Source organism: Clarias gariepinus, chromosome 3 (genome assembly GCF_024256425.1).
Source record: "Clarias gariepinus isolate MV-2021 ecotype Netherlands chromosome 3, CGAR_prim_01v2, whole genome shotgun sequence".
Lineage (NCBI taxonomy): Eukaryota > Metazoa > Chordata > Actinopteri > Siluriformes > Clariidae > Clarias > Clarias gariepinus.
The window spans coordinates 42,241,173-42,263,236 of record NC_071102.1 but is presented as its reverse complement, the minus strand read 5'-3'; the positions used below and the strand labels follow the sequence as shown (position 1 = coordinate 42,263,236).

At 38.1% G+C, this 22,064-nt stretch overlaps 2 protein-coding genes across 2 annotated transcripts in view; one reads left to right on the top strand and one right to left on the bottom strand.

Annotated features, from left to right (window-relative positions):
• LOC128518710 (sialoadhesin-like) overlaps positions 1-22,064 on the bottom strand; it is a 1,187,000-nt gene that overhangs the window by 324,281 nt on the left and 840,655 nt on the right. The gene's annotated exons all lie outside the window — the stretch shown is intronic.
• LOC128518540 (beta-1,3-galactosyltransferase 5-like) lies at positions 7,646-20,214 on the top strand. Its single transcript, XM_053491696.1, has 2 exons — positions 7,646-7,755; positions 18,694-20,214. The coding sequence occupies exon 2, from the start codon at positions 18,697-18,699 to the stop codon at positions 19,864-19,866; it is 1,170 nt and encodes a 389-aa protein (XP_053347671.1). The 5' UTR covers positions 7,646-7,755; positions 18,694-18,696; the 3' UTR covers positions 19,867-20,214.

Genomic DNA, 22,064 nt, shown 5'->3' with positions numbered 1-22,064 from the left:
TATTCTGTTCAACTGCTTTGCGACAATGAAATTGAACTTAAATATCGCTTGAGTTTCGCTCCTCGAGATGTTTCCGCAACCCTCGTACGGACACGTGTACGGCTTCTCTCCTGAAGAAGAAAAAACAATAAAGAAAGGTGGAGTGGAGACATGATGAACGACTGAAAGAAAGGCAAATGTTAGAACCGGCATGACAAGAAGATTGTACTATAAAGAAAAATGGTTTTCATTTTTTTATGACATTCAGCCCCCGCAACCACAGCTGAAAACTTATCTTGTTTGCCTGAGCAAAATAAACAGATCAGGTCCTGTCTTCAGCTCCAGCTTGTTCGCTGCTCTTTCTACCTTCCGGGTTGTCTTCAGGAAGTGAACAGCATGCTCTATGGGGTTGCAAACAGGGGACTTCTTTGTGTTGAGTAGCTTTCACAAAAATGAATGTATGAAAATGAATGAACTTGGAGAAGGGTGAGAGGTTGGCTTGCTTTTCAGCTTTTAGTAGCTGTGTGTGAGTGTTTGTAATGGATGCTAAATCTCTGGGAAAGACCCTGTTCCTCGGTCTGTTAGTGTGTATCCTGTTTGTCCTGTATCGTTTCTTCAGTGGCCGCTGGACAAACAGACTGTGACCTGGATGGGTTGAATCATTAATAATGTTGCTAGCTCTCTTGTGTGGACGGCCAGCATAAACTACAGTATGTCTAGATTGGGGAGCTTGGTTCCCACACTGTTCTGTGCAGTTCTCTCCGGTTCTTTGCGGTGCAGATGATGTACCACACCATGTTGCAGTGGCAGAGAATGCTCTCTTGTGCTAATGTAGAAACTAGTAAAGCCTCTGCTGAGCTTTATTCACTAAGTAGTAGATGGTAATGGTGCCTGTTAGATCTTTTGTGATGTGAAGTTGCAAGAATTTTTATGTCATTGACCCTTTCAAGCTCTTTAGCATTTAAACCTGTGTGGAAGTTTTATTCGTAGTCCACAACGATCTCATTGGTTTTAGTGGTGTTCAGGACCAGGTCACTATGCAAACACATGATTGCCTGATATCAATCTCACAATGGTGGTGTCATCAGCAAACGTCACTACAGAGTTAGAGTAGTGGATGGGTGTGGCTGGATTGAGGACATAGCCCTCTGGCGCTTTTGTATTCAAAGTGAGAGTGGATGGTGCTTGGTTGCTCACACTGACATTGTGTGGTCAGTTACAAAGGAAATCCTGAATCCATTAGCAGTGAGAGGTCGTTAATCCCACATTGCGGAACTTGTTTACCAGGTTGTATTAAAAGAAGAACTATAGTAAATAACATCATGATGTATGTGTTGGGATGTGCTAGGCAGGACAGACTTTTGTAAAGCACAATTAAGATTGTTTCACTTGATGATGGATAGGGCAAGCCTCTCAAAGCACTTCATATACTGTACATTGGTATCAGGACAACTGTGACTCATCACAACTGTGCCCTTGTGACTCATCCCCACGTCAAGACCTTGTGATATCCCTGGACAACAACCAAATCACTCCTTCAACCACCACCCGCAATCTTGGGGTAACCGTGGACAATCATTTGTCATTTTCCCCACACATCGCTAACCTTACTCGCTCTTGTCGATTTCTTCTTTACAATATCAGAAGAATTCGCCCATTTCTTTCTTCACAGGCTACTCAGGTGCTTGTTCAGTCCCTTGTTATTTCAAGACTGGACTACTGCAACTCACTACTGGCAGGCCTGCCTCTGTCCACGATTCGTCCTCTGCAACTGATCCAGAATGCAGCAGCGCGTCTCGTTTTTAACCTTCCCAAGTTCTCCCACACCACCCCACTCCTCCGCTCCCTGCACTGGCTTCCTGTAGCTGCCCGCATCAAATTCAAAACACTGATGCTTGCCTACAAAGCTTAAAATGGCCCAGCACCCACTTACCTCTCTGCTCTAAACACACCACGCACTGCACCACGTTCCCTCCGATCCTCCAGCACTGCTCGCCTCATCCCACCATCTCATTTAGGGATTCATCCAGGATCTTTTCTGTTCTGGCACCTAGGTGGTGGAATGAACTTCCTCTAGATGTCCATACAGCAGAGACTTTGACTATCTTTAAACGACGACTCATGACGCATCTGTTTCACCAGTACTTGGACTAACCCCCCGCCCCCCCAAAAAAACTCTTCCCAGTTGTGTTGGACTAATGGCACTTAGTTATTACCCTAGTTAACCCAGTGTAAGTATGTATCCAATGATGTAAACTTTAAAGCACTTTTTGTAAGTCGCTCTGGATAAGAGCGTCTGCCAAATGCCTAAATGTAAAGGTAAATGTAAACTGGGAGGTAGACACTGAGGCTGTCTGCTTGCTCTTTGTTCATGGGAACAATAGTGGTAGATTTAAGGCATGTGGGGACTACAGCCTCCTGCAGGGACAGGATGAAGATATTGGTGAACACCCCTCCTTGCTAGTTGGTCACCAATACCTTGAACAAAATTATAATCTTTGTATTTACAAGTCTTCTATGCAGTATCAGTAGTTGCATTACAACTGTAACATTGAATGTAACATTAAAGCACTTTTTGTAAGTCGCTCTGGATAAGAGCGTCTGCCAAATGCCTAAATGTAAATGTAAATGTAGTTGAGTGGTAGTAGGACAGGCTTGTTTGTTTGCTGTCTTTTGTAGTTGTGTGTATGGTGTGTGTGCGCGTGCGCGCGCGTGTGTGTGTGTGTGTGTGTGTTTGTGCATAAAGACAAGTATTGTTGTGCTACTGTTAGAGTTTCTAAGAACACAAGAACTGGTTCAGGGTGTCAGGAAGAGTGGAGTCTTGGCTGTTTAGTGAGGTGCTGCTTTTGTAGTCTTTAATACTTAATGCTGTGTAGTTTTTTTTTTTTTTTTTTTTTTTAAGTGGCCTGTGATGAACTGCTTTTTTGGAATTAGTGTAAGCCAACCTGTCCCCTGACATGCACTAGAGGCAGTGCTCTTTGCCCCGAGCAGAAACTACACATTTCTGTCATGCCTTGACTTTTTGTTTGGTGAACACCTTTATGATCTTGGTATTTAACATTGTGTCAGTGCAGTAGGATATGTGCTATTCTACCCAAACAACTCCCAGTTTATAGATTCTTCACTCTAGACTTGGAGAGGTTTAACAGCTGCTTGTGTTCTGTTGACTTCAATTCTGTAGGATGGAACTATTTTGAACCATTCATCTCAACTACAGATGTGTTCAGATTGGCCAAGATGTGGAGATCAGGCAGCTTTATACGCTCCTGGGATAATGGTGTAAAAAAGTCTCATCTCTGGTTGGGAAATGTACATTATTATTCAGTTTGGGCCATCTTTAAATCCACATAGACATCTCTTGACTGTAGACTTAGACAATTACATGCCCACCTCCTCAACAGTGTTCCCGACTTAGATGGTTAGATATACTGTATTTGGTAAGACGGTTTTGGTAAGACGGTTTTTCTTCACTATGAAGGGAATTCTGTGGTCAACCACTTTAGTTATCCTCGGTGGTCTTCCAGGCCTTTTGCTGTGGTTGAACTTGCCAGTAAACTCTTTCTTTTTGAAAAATGTTTCAGACTGTTAAATTGGCCACCGCAATGGTTTTGCTCTCTCCCTGATGTACTCTTGGGACTCACCATGAGGTCCAGAGAGATGTCTATGCAAGTAAAGGACAGCATCAGTAGGCTGAAAACAAACAAACTATTAAACCCATTAGAGAGACATGGCCAGGACCCAAAATATTCTGGACCTGATTTTATATGCAGTATGTATACAAGCAGGTGGCAAACTTTTCATCTGTCAACAATTTCCTGAGGAATCCACATTCATCTGTACAAACCATACTTCAGATGTATTAACAACACGTCATACTTGATCTTAGTGCTGCATTCGACACCATAGATCATAATATTCTCATACCTGTAGATCGCCTACAAAATCATATAGGTATTCAGGGGCAGGCATTAAAATGGTTTAGATCATATCTGTCTGATCGATACCATTTTGTAGATCTAAATGGAGTACCGTCTGATGTAATGCCAGTGAAATATGGGGTCCCACAACGGTCAGTTTTAGGACCTCTCCTGTTCTCAATTTACATGCTTCCCCTGGGAAACATCATTAGAAGGCATGGGATTAGTTTCCATTGTTATGCTGATGATACCCAATTATACATCTCAACAAAACCAGATGAAATACCCAAGTTGTCTAGATTAACCGAGTGTGTCCAGGACATAAAAGATTGGATGACCAATAACTTTCTTTTACTAAATTCAGATAAGACAGAGATATTACTCATCGGCCCAAAAAACAGCACACAACAGCTTTCACAATTCAGCCTGCATTTAGAAGGATGTACTGTTACTACCAGCTCAACAGTAAAAGACTTGGGCGTATTATTAGACAGTAACTTGTCTTTTGAAAATCATATTTCCAATATCACAAAAACAGCCTTTTTCCATCTTAGAAATATTGCCAAACTTAGGAGTATCCTATCCGTATCTGATGCAGAAAAGCTAGTTCATGCATTCATGACCTCCAGACTGGACTATTGTAATGCATTACTAGGTGGTTGTCCTGCATCCTCAATAAACAAGCTACAGTTAGTCCAAAATGCAGCCGCCAGGGTTCTCACTAGATCCAGAAAATATGATCATATAACACCTATATTATCATCCCTGCACTGGCTACCTGTTCAATTTAGAATTAATTACAAAATAGTATTACTTACATACAAGGCTTTAAATGGTTTAGATCCCACATACCTAACCAGCCTTCTGATACGCTATAATCCACCGCGTTCCTTAAGATCACAAAACTCCGGACTTCTTGTAATTCCCAGAATTTTAAAATCTACAAAAGGGGGCAGGGCATTTTCATATTTGGCTCCAAAGCTTTGGAATAGCCTTCCAGACAGTGTTTGGGGCTCAGACACAGTTTCCCAGTTTAAAAGTAGACTCAAGACGCATCTCTTTAATCTGGCATATGCGTAACTCATCCCATAACTTCATACTTCATACAGTACATCTATCCTGAATGGCAACTACGCTAATTCTCTCCATCTTTTCTGTATTTTTCTACCCATCCCGAGGCATCTGGAGATTGTGCCAGCTTTAGTAGACAAAGGCCAACCCTGCGAGGTTTCTGAGGCATCTAGAGAAGGACCAGCTCCAGCTGGATTCTGCTTTATGATGGCTGGAGCTACACATCCTGCTCCTGTGCTTCCAGTGATCTGACCCCATCTGCCCTCTGCACCTACTGCTGAACTGAATCTACACAACTTCTGATATATTGAACTTTCACCTGCACAACACACTTGATGTTATTTCTATCTGTTATCACCCAGATGAGGATGGGTTCCCTGTTGAGTCTGGTTCCTCTCAAGGTTTCTTCCTATTGCCATCTCAGGGAGTTTTTCCTTGCCACTGTCGCCGTCACGCTTGGCTTGCTCATCAGAGACATTTCATTCATCATTCATTCATTTCATTATTATCTAGACACATTTTTACTCACACATACACACTTCCAAATATTTTCTTTTCTTTTCTTTTCTAAAAAAAATAATAAAAAAAAATTCTTCAATTTTTTGTGAAGCTGCTTTGAGACAATGACCACTGTTAAAAGCGCTATATAAATAAAATTGAATAAAAAAAATTGAATTGAATATCCAGGAAGGTACAAAGAACAAATCAATCCCAGAGCAACAGCAAAGGACCTTGCGAAGACACTGGACCAAACAGGTACATAAGTATCTATATCCACAGTAAAACGAGACCTGACAGGCTGCTCAGCAAAGAAGGAAGTCAGTGCTACAAACTCGCCCTTGTGGTTTGCAGCTGCAGCACATGGGGACAAAGATTTACCTTTTTCAATACATGTCCTCTGGTGTACTGATCTGTATCTGTTTGCTTTTTTGTTACAGGATGGACTGCACTTCACAAAATAAATGAAATAAGGTGGAAAGAAGATTATCTGTTCTTATTTATTTATATAATGGATATTCCTCAATAGTTGCCAAAAAGAAAGGTAAGAGTTTGTATAATGTATTATTTCACCTGGATTCAGAAATGTCTATCATAACAACAGTCTGTCGGTTCCAGTACATCCTGGTTATAATTAAAGCTGTAAGCTTTAAAAGATAAAATGTCAAAGCTGTACTGTAGCTCAGGGCTGTGCTGTACCGTATAAAGATTTTTAAAAATCTTAGTAATAATAATGATAACAACAATAATAATAATGTTGTAAGCATTATGTGGATATACTTACACAAATGCTCTTTTCATCAGCCAGGAAGTTCACCTTTATGGAAAAGACAAAAGGACAATAGGGTCGAGGTATCAGAGTGATCAACACAAAGCGCTGCGGAAACAAAGAGGCCTACATACCTGGCGCGGTCGTTCCAGTTCTGTCAGGAGAAAATAGCTAAATTGCAGCAAATTATTGAAAGGATCTTGAGAATGTTTGACCAGGTCGAACAATTTAAGGACATAATTACTGAACGTCATCCAGGCGTATATAAACTTTGGACTGTAATAAAGGACATAAAAGCTGAAATAAATCACTTAAAATTTGAATCGACTCTGTGTGTCTTTAAAAGTCTACACAATCGTGGATCAGTTAAGGTTGCAGACTTGGAATATGTTTACGTGTAAGAACGAACAAGATATACAGGAAGTGAAGGCGTTGATCTATCAATGTCGGGAGATGTTGCTCGCCTGCTTGTCAGCATCCGAGGGAACAGCTTTTTTGCTTTGTTACTTTGTTACAGCTTTGTTACTTTCTTAAACATGATGTATTTTATCAGATGTCACATGAACTGCTCTGTTAGAATAGATAACATTCCTAAAAAAATTTTTTTAACTGTTTTATTTTTATTTTAAATCACGTTTTTATTAGTTTTAATTAGTCTTTTATTTATTTATTTTTTTTAATAAAATTTTAATTAGTTTAAAGTTTTGTTGCAAACTGCATTTATTTTTATTTTAAATGAAATGTAAAAGTTTTTGTTAAAATATCTTATTGCTATTATCTTTTATTTTATTTGATATACAAATAAACTTGCCTTGCCTTGCCTCTATTGCAGATGCATGTTGTGTGTGTGCGGTGGGGGTGCTGGGGGGGGGGGGGGTCTTAACTGTATTCAGCTAAGGCGTACAGTATGTACATTTCTGACTTTATCTCTATCTAAGGACATGTATGATTTTGGACATATTCCTACTACACCAAAAACAATTATGGCATGTCATAACTAGTACTCCTCTGACCTTTAATCACCCCATATGTTTTTACCTGATCCCAAGGAAGCGCTCCTCTCAGGCTGTGTTGCAATAATTCACACCAACACATAAGAAGAAACCTGAGTTGTTTTCTTCTTCTTCTTCTTCTTCTTCTTTCATTATTCATTCTCATTAATGACACATTAATGATTAAATACACACATACACACACATAGTTTAGCACCTCTCACTGCTTGTGAACTAGCCTAGTTTTCCTTGTTAGTTTGTGTGCTAAATCAGTATCTCGGAAAGTGGTGTATACTCCTTTATCATTACCGCCCCTTATTGCCCCATCCGGACGGGCGGGGGGCGGGAACACCTTGGTCTCTATGAGATCTTTCTCAAGGGACTCAGTGGTAGAGCTTTAGTGGTTCTCTCTGTTTATCAGTGTTTCTATCTCAGTTCCACCTCTCTCCCTCTCCCTCTCTCTCTATCTTTCTCTCTCTCTCTCTCTCTCTCTCACAAACACACACAGTCACACACACCTGTATCTCAGGTAAGCACTGTTGATTTTGTTTTTTTCTCATTTCTGTTTGTTGCATGTTCTTCAGCTATAGATGTAAATGGACTGTAAAAATTAACGCTTCAATTTGGTCCTCATTGGGATTTTTTTTCATTTGAAAGTCATTCTTCTGTGGCTCATAAAGCCATATCATTTATCAGTCTACAGATCTGAAAAGGGGTGCTTACTATATAGAATCTAAGCTCTTTTTACAGTTCAATATTTTACATTCTTCAGTTTCCCGCTGCCGAAATTTGAGAAAAGGCGAGCAGATGTGCTTTGTGATATGCATTATATGTCTCGAAAAGATGTAACCTGATCTGTTACTCACAAGAACAACCAAAAAACAAACAAAACAAAATAAAAAAAAAACACATAATCTGGTCTGAAAATACAGACGCACTGAAAGGGAAGCAGCCTCTTTGTTTTTAACACTCAATATTTAAAAGGTAATCATTAACTTTTACAATGTTCCCTTCAGAGAATTTTTAAAAGATATGTATATATATATTTTTAAGATATATATTTTTTTATTTTTTATATAATATATATATATATATATATTTATAAAGTGCTGTCTTTTATGAATGTCTATATATCTATATACTCTATATATTCTCTATACAGTATATATATAGTCTATAGAAGTGCTGTATGATCACGCAGCACCAACAAAACCGGTCAAACTAGAAAACTCTAAACCGCAGATAGTAAAAACAGGATAGAACAGAATCTCACCAAAAAAAACAAAACAGATAAATGTTTGTACAGTGTGCTTTTTATTTTAAATGGATTGAAAAATGTCTACCATGAAGCTGCCTTTATACAAACATGGAATTAAATGTTCCATGAAATTGTAAAACTTACATCTTGGTTATATTTAAAACTGTAATATTTAGAGATAAAATGTCAGCAGTGTAGCTGTTTTGTAACATGTAGCGATAAAAATATAATAATAATAATAATAATAATAATAATAATAATAGAAAAATCTGCTTAAATTTGGTTCTGTTTTTATCTGGTAACCAGCGCCATAAAGCGACTCTTGGAAAAGCGGAGAATGTTTTTTTTTTAGATGGTAAATGAGGAAGAAGCTGATATGTTGATGCTTCTTATTATAATCATAAATTATAAATATGCTTATTATGATAATTGTAGCGAATAGCTACAGGAGAAATATCCAATGATCTATGATTTACATTTAGATAAAAGATACAACCCCCCCAAAGGACGGTTGTTTGTGGATGAGTGTGTTGAGTTTTCATGTTCCACTGAGGCTTAGTGGGTTTTCCTGTAGAAAACAAAATTCTCTGGTCTGATGACATGAGGTTTTAACTATTTGATCAGGAAATCAGGCATTGCGCATGACCTTATTTAGCCCATCTTTACAGTCAGACCCGGTGGTGCTGTGGGGATGTTATTCTGCGAGCGGTACTGAGAGACTGTAAAATTGATGCAGATAAAATAAAGAGTTATACTGAGTGAAAACCTTCTCCAGAGCGCTCAGGATCTCTGGCTAGGATAAAGGTTTTAGTTCAACAAGACCATGACCGAAAGCATAACACAGGAGTGACTTCAGTACAACTCTGTGAACGTCCTGGAGCGACCCAGCCTCTGGAGTCTGGACCTGAACCCGAACCCAATAGAGTGCACTCTAAAATCCCTGTCCGATCTAGCAGCAGGATTCCCAAAAGAATGAAAGATACTTCCAAATAAATGATGTGCCATGCTTCTAGCATACAACCCAACAGATCCACAGATGCCAATGTCTTGGTGCCGGTACCCACAGCACAGCCACTAAGACCCTGAAGTGTCACGCCTGCCCCTTGTGCAACCAGAAACTTAGCCAACTGTATACTGGGCTTAATGTTTTGTGTTGTAACAGCTCATTGGCTTTGATTTGTTCACTCAAAGTAGCAGGAATTGTATTATAGGTTTTGCTGTGATCAGATTCGAAACTTCTTAAATAGTATGTCACCACATAGTTATTGATTATTAGTATTTAACTATGTTGTAAAAAACGTCAGCACGTTGCAAAAAAAAAAAAAAAACAGTATTTTTTACGTTCTAGTGCTTTAAGGTTGTGCTAATAGCAGGTCATGACACAAAACTAATAGCCATCAATATTAAAGTTTCAGTTTACGTAGGACAAATTGATATAGAAATGGCAATCTATAAGGTTTTCCCTTTATAATATTACATAAGACAAAAATAAATTAGACATGGTTCCTGTATTGCTGACTTTGATCTTTGCCGACATTATAATGATATGATAATTAAATAATAATAATGTAGTTTAATAGCCAAGGCTGGTCTTGTTTCACTGACTATTTAATTTTAGTCTCAACAACAGGTGCTGGTGTCATATTAAACACAACGATTATTATAATTAATTATTAATAAATGAGTTGTAGATAAGAGCAGGCTGGACGGGATATATTTTAATACGATGTGAAGCGATTGAGGAAATAATAAAACACACTTTGTTTAGCGTACAAAGAACTGTTTTTTCATTGTGTGTGTGTGTGTGTGTGTGAATGCTCCAAAATGCTGGATAAGCAAAAACGTTATTAAAAGTATTAAACAAAGCATCTTCTTCATCTTGCAAGAAAATAAAGGCATGAGCTAATCTAATAAAAAAAAAAGAAACATGTGACAAGTTAGGTTTTGCTAATTTGCTAATATTAGCTGGCTGGAATTAGGCTTTTTTTTTTTTTTTTTTTTTTACTACCCTGAAAAACGTCCTAAAGATTTGGCTGGGCAGCTAGCAAAATTTCAGCTGTTGGTTATTTACGGAATATGTAAATACTCAACAGTACAATGTACACTTTGTAACGTTAGTCATCCACAAGTGATTTCATGCAAACTGGCATACAGTGCCTTGCAAAAGTATATACACCCCGTAAACCTTTTCAACTTTTATCGCCCTACAACCACAAACATAAACATATTTTATTGGGATTTTATGTGACAGACCAACACAAAGCCGCACATCATCGTGAAGTGGAAGGAAAACGGTAAATGGTTTTCAAATTGATGTATTTTATTATTATTATTATTATTTTACAAATAAACGTATGAAAAGTGTGGCAGGCATTTGTGTTCAGCTCCCCTTTTACTCTGATACCCCAAAGTACAATCCAGTGGAACCAACTGCCTCCAGAAGGCAGTGACATTAGTAAATACTGTAGTGGCCAAAATACTGTGTATAATTTCTCTCAGTGTAAAAAAGTTCAAGAGGTATGAATACTTTCATGAAGTCACTTTTTTTTTTTTTTTTACCGTAGTAATTAAAGTTATTTTACAACCAAGGTACACTTTCTAAAAACTTTTTAATGAAACAAAATTTAACTTTTCAAAATTGCAACTTTTTAACTTGAATACATTTCAAATGCTTCAATGAGAGATTCATAAATATACCCAGAAAATAAATACCCCAATTCCCGGCCGTTTCTCCAGCACCCATGAAGCCACCGAGTGCATCTTTTTAAACCATCGCTCATGCATCATCAGGGAGCAGCGCAACACAATCGTGCTATACAGGGCCCGACTGGGACACGATTTCAGGCCCGGAAAATCCCACACCAAACCAAGCCTTCCTATCAACCCAAATAAGATTTGAAACCACAGACAGCCTCTTTTCCCTCCCTGATATAGGTGGGTTAGTGGTTAGCACTGTCCATATTCATCCATTATGTTTAAATGAATATTTCTTCTGGTATTTTCCTCCGACCTGTCTGTGGCTGAATCCGATGTGTGATCACTGCACCAGAGCCAGGGCTAGCCTCGAACGTCTCCACCTTCATTGGGAAAAAAGAGCAAAAGTTTGAAACTTCCCTATTAGGCAGACATAATTTTCTAAAATGTAACAATAAATACATTCTGACTAAATATTTTTAGAAAAATCTGACTTATAATATATAATAGAATAATTCATTCATGTCTGCACTATAGCCCGTGTCTGCCTCCTCCCTTCCTACCTATATAAAAAGAATGTGATAAAATACTCATGTAACTTTACAATAAATAACATTAACATCTTTCGGTAGTCGAAAGTGACGGTAGTCGGGGCGCAACATCATATATTTGCGAGCAGTTTCCATACCTGCAAAGAAAAAAACCTACAGTGACTTACAGATGAAAGCCAATTTTGGAAATCCTGAATACTGACTGATGGCCGGTCTGGGCCTGCTCACAGAGGCCGATGACTTGATAGTGACGCTATGATGCTATTGATGCACACACACTATTACGCCTCACTTCCAATTTCATATTCAAAACAATTTTGACAATTATTATTTTGAAGTCTTGCCCTCGTATAAACAGGGTAATCTGGAATGCATTGCACCTGCACTATTGTGGCATTGTGTTTGTGTGTGTGTGTGTGTGTGTGTGTATACACACATAATCAATGCCCTTATTTTCAGAATCTTACTCCAAGCTTTTCTGAAAAGTTGGCAGCTCTGTTGATGTGGGAGTGCCAGAATGCTACACTACCCCATCCAGCCAAGCAGATGCCACACCTGAAAGCCAAGAATGACTAAATAAAAAGATTGAATCAGGTGTGGCATCTAGTTCATTGGAATGAAAGCCTGCACCCACTCCCGTCTTTCATGCATATGATTTGACACCCCTGATGCCCCTAAGCATTACATTGTTGTGCAAATGAAATTGAATCCTTTAAACTACAGTAGTGCCAGGGATAACAGCTGGAATGAGCTTCGCGACCCATGGACTCGGGTTTGTCTTTGGACTTTATCACATGCCTCCGTCACTTGTTCCGTTGGCATCACCTACATTGTTTTCAGTATCGTGCGTATTAAACTGTGTTGAGATTTTATTATCACAGTTCCTGGGCTGGATTTTAAATGGTTTCTAATTGCGTTTGTTTAACTCTGCATTAAAGTCTTAATGTCTGTGTACACACACACACACCTTGCCCTCATTGCTCCATACGTGACCAGTTAGTCAGTAAAGACTATGATTAGTCTTAAACATTGGCATTTTATCATTACTGTATATACAGTATACTACTCATTGTATATCATCGTCGTCTTTTAAAGGATGGTCTCCAAAAATACATGTTGAGTGGGTTCGAGGCTACTGTAGTTGGCAAGTTTTACAAGAGTGTTTCTAAAAAAGTTGCTTATGCTAAGTTGACCTGCTATAGTTTCTGTGTAATTTTACTTCATCTTAAAAAAAAATGCTTTTACAAATATCCACGACAGCGATTTTTTTGCTCCAAAATATTAGTTCGAATCTGATCCCTCCTTCATCCAGCCAAAAAAGTTTTTTTTCTTTTTTTTTTCTTTTGAAATAATGCTTTTATTAAAAAGTAATCAACAGGTTAATATAAGGAATATGGAATATGAATATGACAGATAGGATGTTGTATTGCTTTTTCAACAACTTTTTGTTGATGCTTCCATAGCAGTAGACTTTCGAAATAAAAATTCTGTAGACTTTTAAATTTAAGCGTTTGCAACTAGACAAACCACAACCTCTTCTGTAAAAGTATGAGGAAGATGGAATACATAGAATAGTAATGACTTTTTTTTGTAACTGGAAACTTGACAAACAGAAGACCAGAAAGTTGTTCATACTATAGGACTAAAAGAAAAAAGAAGATACATATTTAGTTGTACCTTTTAGGCAAATAGTAATCTGCTGATCTTTAATGTAATCAGTGATATTATTATTATTATTTGAGGTTAAAGCCCACGTACATGTCTGCGTGTCTTTCTGTACGGCAGAACTCTGTCCAACTTATTAATACAAAGAAATCACATTCTGTAAGGTTGAGTACCTTACACCTTGTTTACACTAATTTGTACTTCTTTCATCATCAGCCAAATAAATACACTCCCTGTTCGGTAATCGGAGAGTGAATCACAGATATGAAATGGAAAAAGTAGATCGGATAAAGATGGAGTTTTGTCATAAAACGACTCCAGCGCATTAAAATCCACTTATACCACTTCAGCGCTGTTATTTCAGCCAAAGTGAAAATATGAACTAATCTCAGTTGGACGCATGCGCAGTATGCTGTTATCTTGTGGTTTTGCGGTTTGAATGCAAGGTGTTGTCTAGGTTGTGTGTGCCAAGGTTACCTAATGTCCTAATTAAATTAAATAGATTAACTTCTCTGCACACGTATCTTACACGGCAGCATCAATGCACCGGAGGCATAACCATTATTTTATTAGCGTCATGTTCTGCTAGGTGTTGGACTGTGGGCATGGTGTGGCAGGCATAGACGCAGAGGGGGATGATGTTGAAACAAAGGCTTTTAATAAACAAACAAGAACAAAAGGGAGTTGGCTTGAACTTGGAGCATACCATAAACAGAACTAATAATCAACGAATACATACAGCGACTAGGGATTACACAACCTAATATACAGTACAGACAGGGGATACGAACCAGACAAGACAAGACACACTAAACAGTCTAGTGGACTAAGCAAGGGACAATACATGCAAGGGGCTAAACACACAAGACAGACTTGGCTAGGCCTACTAGCTGTTACGCACATTAGCTGCTAAGCTAGCTAGTAGCTAAGCAGACTAGACCCAAGGGATGAACAGACTAAGAACTCTAAAGGTTAGTGGCTAAACAGACTAAGAGCTAAACAGACGAGGAGACTAGACAGACTAGGATCTAAGCAGGCTAGTCGTGCACTGATTAGTACTGATACAGACTAAGAACTAAACATGCAAAGGGGGTTACTCACACATGAGGGTAAACACAAAAGGCTAATTCTCCTGGAGGCTAATCCTGCTAGGAGACACAGACACAAACTAAATAATGACAAATATAAACTTAACTTAAAGCTCCGTAAACCAAATGCCAACTAACCAAACTAAAACAGAACGAGACAAAACAAAACCCACTTAACTGAAATGAACATTAATGCTCGACTCAGGTTCCCAGAACAACCAGCTATTTATAACAAGACTAATTAGCTACCTCGTTCAGGTGAGCAGCCGCGTCACCTGACCGAGGTGCCTTCTGGGAAACTGAGTCTACCAACAAGAACTACAAACTAAAATCGGTGCCCTCTAGTGGGCAACCCTTACAATGAGTTCAAGCTCATTTGACTAATGAGCTTAAAATAATAAAAATTAGTCCCAATTAGTCATGCCTGTAAACAAGAATGAACAATTGAAACTCGTAGTCTTTACTCCAGTTAATTACTAATTAGTAATTACTAATATTTTAATATGGTTGAGTCATAATATGTGAAAATAGTTTGACAATGCAAGCTATGACTAATTCCAGTATTGGTGTGTTTGTGGAAAAAAAGCAATCCGCAACATAGTTGTTAAACTAACATTTAATATCTTTATGCATTAAAAAAGTACAATCCAACAAACTCAGACGTATAATAAGTAAAAACATAAAACATGAAGGTCTGTGATTCATGTACAGTGTGCTTTTATTTTTGAGCAGCTTTGTCTGAGCTTGTCCTTGAAATGTAAAAAAGGTGTGACTATGCTGGAAATCCAGTAATGTAATTTGACCTGCTAAAGTAGGTCCTAGTTTATTTGATCAAATATTTCTTTAAAATACTCCTACCAATGTCCTTATTGACCAGACGGCATTCACGGTCTACAATGTTCTGCTCCAAAATGTTACTTAGAATCTGATCCCTCTTTCACCCAACTATAAAAACAAACAAACAAACAAACAAACAAAAAAAAAAAAAACACTGACTGAAGTTTCATAAAAAAAAAAAAAAAAAAAAATCAACAGACTTATTTAAGGCAAATCGTTATGTTCACATTATGAGCAGACTTTCCCATGGAAGGGTTTGCAATTCATGAGCCCAGTATTACTGAACCCAAACCTGAGATAAACCACAGTCTTCACTGGTGCAGTATGAGGATGAGAACAGTATCATCTGGTTATCTCCTAACGGGCAACTTACCTGTTACCTACAACCTGTTCAGCCTGTAACCTCTTCCTCAGAAAGATTTTTATTCAGGTGGTGAACTGGTGTGATTTATGGTATTTGGTATACAGTCTTATCCAGGGCTACTTATGTGTTCATCTCATTATATCTCATTATAAATCATTATATATCAAGTTAAGGGCCTTGCTCAAGTCATGCGTGGCTTGTTGCTGTACAATGTGAACAGCTCATTTCTTAATGTTTGCTCATCAAAGAATGTATACACCTTGATCTTCAGAGATAACTCACTCAGACTTGGCGACAGGCATAATGCTACATATCTGCAAATCTTTGGGTGACGTGTAATATTTCACATTTAACAATCTGAAAGTAAAGATGGTGGAAAGATATAGTTATCATCCCAGTTAAGTTGGGGCACAGGTTCTTCGACTGCCCGGATAGCTTTATCATCAATGTCACAGAAATGTTCATTTATTTAAATGTTTTCGGGGCTTTTGCCGGACATAGAAAAGTCCTTCAGTGGAGCTGAAAATTGACTGAACACTCAGAGGAGGAAGTTAAGGTTAAAAAAATCTTTAGGATTTTGATTCTGTGCAATCGAGTCTTCGTCCAATCCTGCCTCCATCATTATCTTATTAAGAGCATTACAGCGCGACCTGTATCCTTCAGGCATGCCATGATCCACATGCATACACATGCACAATTTACATGATTTCCCGTGCTGATCAGTTGGCCTGACAGGCAAGGATTGTTCCATGAGCAGAAAGAAGATAAGGCCAGCAATATAGCAGCTGAAGATTAGTACTCTCAGTTAGTCAATGGGTGCAGACATTATTTTCCAAATGCCTAATTTCTCTCCATTCGCAGCTCTAGTTTTGGCATTAGTCTGCTCTTAGGTTTAATTGAATTTGTGGTTCTAATAGTAGTTTGGTAAAACACGTTTGGTTGCTAACATGATTAAAACAAAATATCTGACGTAACATTGATAACGTGCTATTCTAATGTGAAGCCAAAGGCTACCCTTTTGCATAGTCTTGATGAGCTTTGACTATCTGGCACTGGGCCATTAGCAGTGGATTCTCTGGATGCTGAGGGTTGTGGGGTGTAGGGTAAGGCCGCCAAATCCAGTTCAGTTCAAATGCCTATTGTAGCAGTAAACAACCTCTTTATTGTTTAAGTTAGGAGGTGTACACCAACAATCACATGGCTGGCCCTGACTGTAACGATTGTGAAAGGGTAAAAGTTCAACATAGTAAACGTGCCTGGGTTGACATTGTTTTTTTGCCTGTTATCTTATCAGCTGCAAGAAAAATGTGAACGAAAATGCTCATTTTTAAAAGTAAAAAAAAAAAATTATATAGTTGAAACAAGAAGCTAAAAATACAATGCATACCAATCTCTGTAAAACAGAATCACTACTTTTAAACCTTTTACAGTACACTAAACACATTTGATTAAACATCACCTGATAATGGATCTAATCACCTCAGATATCTTTTTAATATAATGTGTGGAGTTACAGTCTGGAGAAACTAGAAATACTAGTAGTTCAAGGCTTGCCCAAAGGTATTGTTTATACAACACAAGAACAGAGTTTGGTATAACGCGTTACTGCGTAACGAATGTAGGGTTTAAAATGATTCAAAATGAGTTTAAAAATCACGTTTTGCGCGGCAGCATCAGTTAATGAGCATGCGATTTAACCAATCGTCTGAGAGCTTTGTAGTTTTACATTTGATGTTGTAACGGGTTCGCTGTTTGTGGACTGTTGGCAACACAAACACACGGACACGGGGCGAGGTCCTATGGGAAAAGGGGTGATTTTATTTAGAAAAAAACGGGGAAAGATAAGCTTTGAAGGAGGGAGGAAGGGAAAGGAGGATTTTTAATGTGGAGAAAGCCCGAGATCCATCAACATTATTAATCGCCAGCAGGGGCGACCTGGCGGCTGTCCCTTTGCGCACCCGCAGAAGGGGGGGAGGCCTAAATAGGGAGCCTACGTAGGGAGGTTACAAAGTGAGCGAGGAGCGACAGCAGGTTGAGGAGCACGCTGAGACAGATGTTTTCAAAGTAATTTGAAAGTAGCGTAATTAGCAATCTAATTACTCTTTACATGTAATAATTAGTAATGTAATTAAATACCAATTTTAATGTAATAATTAATAATTTGTAGCACAGATTTCTTTTTTAAGTTAATTCCCCAACACTGCACAAGAATTGCATAGAGTAATCCTTAATAAAGAATAGAAGTGTGAATAAAGATAGCCACTGTAAATGACACTGAATTGTGCTAGAATGTTGCTTGCGTTCTTGTGATTATTTTGACCCCACGGGGTGAGACCTTGCGTGGAGCCCCAGATCGAGGGAGATTATCAGTGATCTTCTATGTCTATCAATTTCTAATAATTGCTCCCACAGTTGATTTCTTCACACCAAGCTGCCTGGTGCAGGTCTACACTTTTGTTTCTGGTGTCCTTTGACAGTTTTTTGGTCTTGGCCATAATGGACTTTGGAGTGTGACTGTTTGAGGTTGTGGACAGGTGACTTTTATACTGATAACGAGTGCAAACAGATGCCATTAATACAGGTAACGAGTGGAGGACAGAGGAGCCTCTTAAAGGAGAGGTTACAGGTCTGTGAGAGCCAGAAATCTTGCTTGTTTTTGTTTGACCAAATACTTATTTTACCGAGGAATTTACCAATTAATTCATTAAAAATCCTACAATGTGATTTTCTGGATTTTTTTCCCCCATCTTTTTAAGTGGGAGACCTTGCACACTTGCTGGCTGACTAAATAGTTTTTTTGCCCCACTGTACACCTACTTTGAAATGCAAGTGCCTACTGTAAAAAACAGTTCAATTCAGTACACTCAAGCTTGAGCTGAAGGTCGGAGCCTTCAACAGTGTAGAGATTAATTTATCTACTAACAATCAACACAAAATTTGAACATCAAATAACCTGTTATCTCTCTCTCTCTCTCTCTCTCTCTCTCTCTTGACCTATTCTGTCTCTTAGACAATGGCCTACTTCATCAAGGAGAAGTATAAAATCTGCTTTATCTTCTTGCTCTTCGTAGTCTTCCTTGGGCTGGCTACTATGCATGTGGCCAACATCTCGATCCAGCCTTCTAAAATGTGGCTCACAGGTGTTGCTCAACATTTTCACTCTTACTTGCCAACTCACATCCAAGGAGTAAGCAATCACTCGCTGATAAAGAAGCTTCTCTCTCTACAAAACAAACCAACAGATGGGGAACAGTTAATTATTTCCACACTTGCACCCATGACCACTACGAGCAGACTTAATGCCACAGAGACAACCAATCAGTATTTAACAACGGGAAACATTTTAATGATGCATTACCATGAAGCATATCCACGCAACTACCAGTTCATCATGAATGAGCCGGATATATGTAAGCAACAAGAGCCATTTTTGGTCCTCATGGTACCGGTGGCTCCTCAACAACTGGAGGCTCGCAATGCCATCCGAAGTACGTGGGGCAATGAAAGTGTTGTTCAAGGAAAAAACATTACTGTTTTGTTCGTAGTGGGATTAACTGGAAGGGAGGATGAGGCGAAACAGCAAGAGCAGTTAATTCTGGAAAGCCAGCAGTACCACGACCTGATCCAGAGTAACTTCATAGACACATACAGAAACCTCACCATAAAGACCATGGTGATCATGGACTGGCTGGCCAAACACTGTCCTCAAGCATCCTATGCCATGAAGATAGACTCTGACATGTTCTTAAATGTAGAGAATCTCATAAGCTTGCTAATAGCACAGGACACACCCAAAGTAAACTACATGACGGGGATGGTTATGTGGGACCGGCCCGTCATTCGGGACCAATATTCCAAATGGTATGTACCGAAGGAATCATTCCCAGAGGACACCTATCCTACATACCTGCTGGGGATGGGTTATGTTTTTTCCAATGATCTTCCAGAAAAACTAGTCAATGCCTCGAAAGATGTACCAGCATTTAATATCGAGGATGCATATATTGGTGCATGTTTGAAAAGACTGGGCCTCTCACCTTCAACCGCTCCTGACCCGTCTAAATTCAAGGCTTATTATAGTGGTGCGTACAATCACAACGAGTTCTCCAGGGTCATCACGACAATCCTTAGTTCACCAAACCAGCTGGTAACATTCTGGCAGCAACTAAAGATGTCCACATGATCAAGATCAAGATGCCTTTTTTAATATTACTTTTTACATTTTGCACTAAGGCAACACTGCTTATAAAGACTTTCTCAGGACTATTAAATGTTTACATAAAATTCATGTCTGTACAGGTTTCCTCCATGTCCTCTAGGCTACTCTAAATTGTCCATAGATGTAAATGAACAGTTGTATGATGTGGATGCGGTGGACTCCTCTTCCTATTCAATGTATTCCTGTCTCCCTGCCAGTGTTGTTAGGCTCAACATTTACCAATCGTTATGCCCTTATCTCATCCTCTATACTGCTTGACCTGTGACAAGGTCGTGGGGGCCTGGAGTCTATCTCAGGAGATTTTGGGCTCAAGGCAGGTCACACACCTACTGGACTGTGGGATGAAACTGGAGTATTTGGAAGAAACCCACCAAGCATGGAGAGAATCAAAGAGGCAGGAATCAAACCCTTCACCCTGAAGGTGCAAGGCCACAGTGATAACTACTATGCCACTGTGCTGACATCATGAGAGATAAATTTACAATCCCATTATTATTTTTTTTTTTTTATAAAAAAAACATTTTTAATTGAAAAACTTTGAAGGAATTAACTTGGTGATGTTGGTGATGATAAATGTCGGGTGGTGTTTGTTACATGTTGTATTATAATAATTATAATACTTTTTGCATAGCTTGCAAGGCTGTGTATGTTGTTTCATTCAATTTTGTTTCAAAACAATATATAAAATCATGAAATTTTTTATTTATTATCTGGTAACTTGTGAATGGGTTGCTTTTTCTGGCTTCTCTCGTACTTCTTCTTCTTGCCACTGACTTTTCTGGCTTGATTATTACGGTAAAAAAAAAAAAGCATTAAATTTTAATAATTTAATTTATACCTTGATTTTTTTTTCTGTAAAGCTCATTTTTTAAAATTCTACTGTTAAAAGCATAATACTAAATTTAAATTCAACTAAAAATGTATTTATTCATTTATTTATTTATTTTGTTTTTGTCACTCATAAAAATGAATTAAATATTGACCTGTTTTAACTGTTTCACTATGCAAGACATATAAAGTAATATATATTTTTGTAGCAAATCTTAGAAGACAAAGATCTAACATAAATACTTTTATATTATTAAAAAGATTTTTATCACTATGCATCAACTCTGTTACAATTTAGTGAATTTATTTAAGAAATACATTTGTTTGCATTTCCTTAAACATTCATCTTCTTACCTATTTACATCAAGAACCATTTATTTTACTAATAAAAAAAATTACAATTTTTGTACGATCTGTAAATGTTCTGTCAAAGATTATGTTTATTGCCTTATAACTGATTATGCACTAAAGAGCAAAATGTTTACTGATGATTGCTTTTATGGCACTTCAGTTCTCCATGTGAAGGTAATTTGCACTGCAGTTTTCACAATACTGGTTTTAATGTTTTGTGTTGTAATGTTGTGGCTGATAAGTGTATAATAAATACAGTAATTGACTTATCACCTACTGCTTAATCCTGTTCCCCTCTCCATGCACACAGAAACAGGAAACATACCTGCCTGGGAATTGAACCTGGACCCTTCAATATAATATCATTAATAATGATGATTGTAATTAATACTAATTTTCTTATAATAATTAATAATTTAAAAACATTGTTACTTACAATAATAATAATAATAAACAATACCTTTATTAAGCATAACATTTGATGCTGTTACCTTGCCTCTTTCTCAAAGTACTGATTTATGGGTTTCACAGCAATCGAAAATCAATATCAACTGTTTGAAGAAAATTATTGCATATAGTGGACTGGTCAAAAACATTCTTGTCTAGCGAGAGGTAAAATGACCTCATCCTCAACATAGAAAAAATAAAGACACAGAGAGGCTGGACTCAGCTGTCGCATCCAGACCTACCAACTCATCCAGACCTACCAAGGTCCTATAGAGACCATTCTCACATGTGGCATTACAGTCTGGTTTGGAAACACCACACAGGCAGAATACAAGACAAAAAAACTAAAAGACAAAAGAGCATGTCTTTCAAGTTTTTCGAGACCTGTGGCAATATCCAGGGTACATGTATCTTGTCCTGAGTTCTTTTTCCTTCACCTATTGTTTAACAAAAACCAAGTACAATATAAAAACGACATTAAATATGCAATTAAACCTCATGACAAAGTGAGGTTTGTTAATTTGTAAAGTCTAATA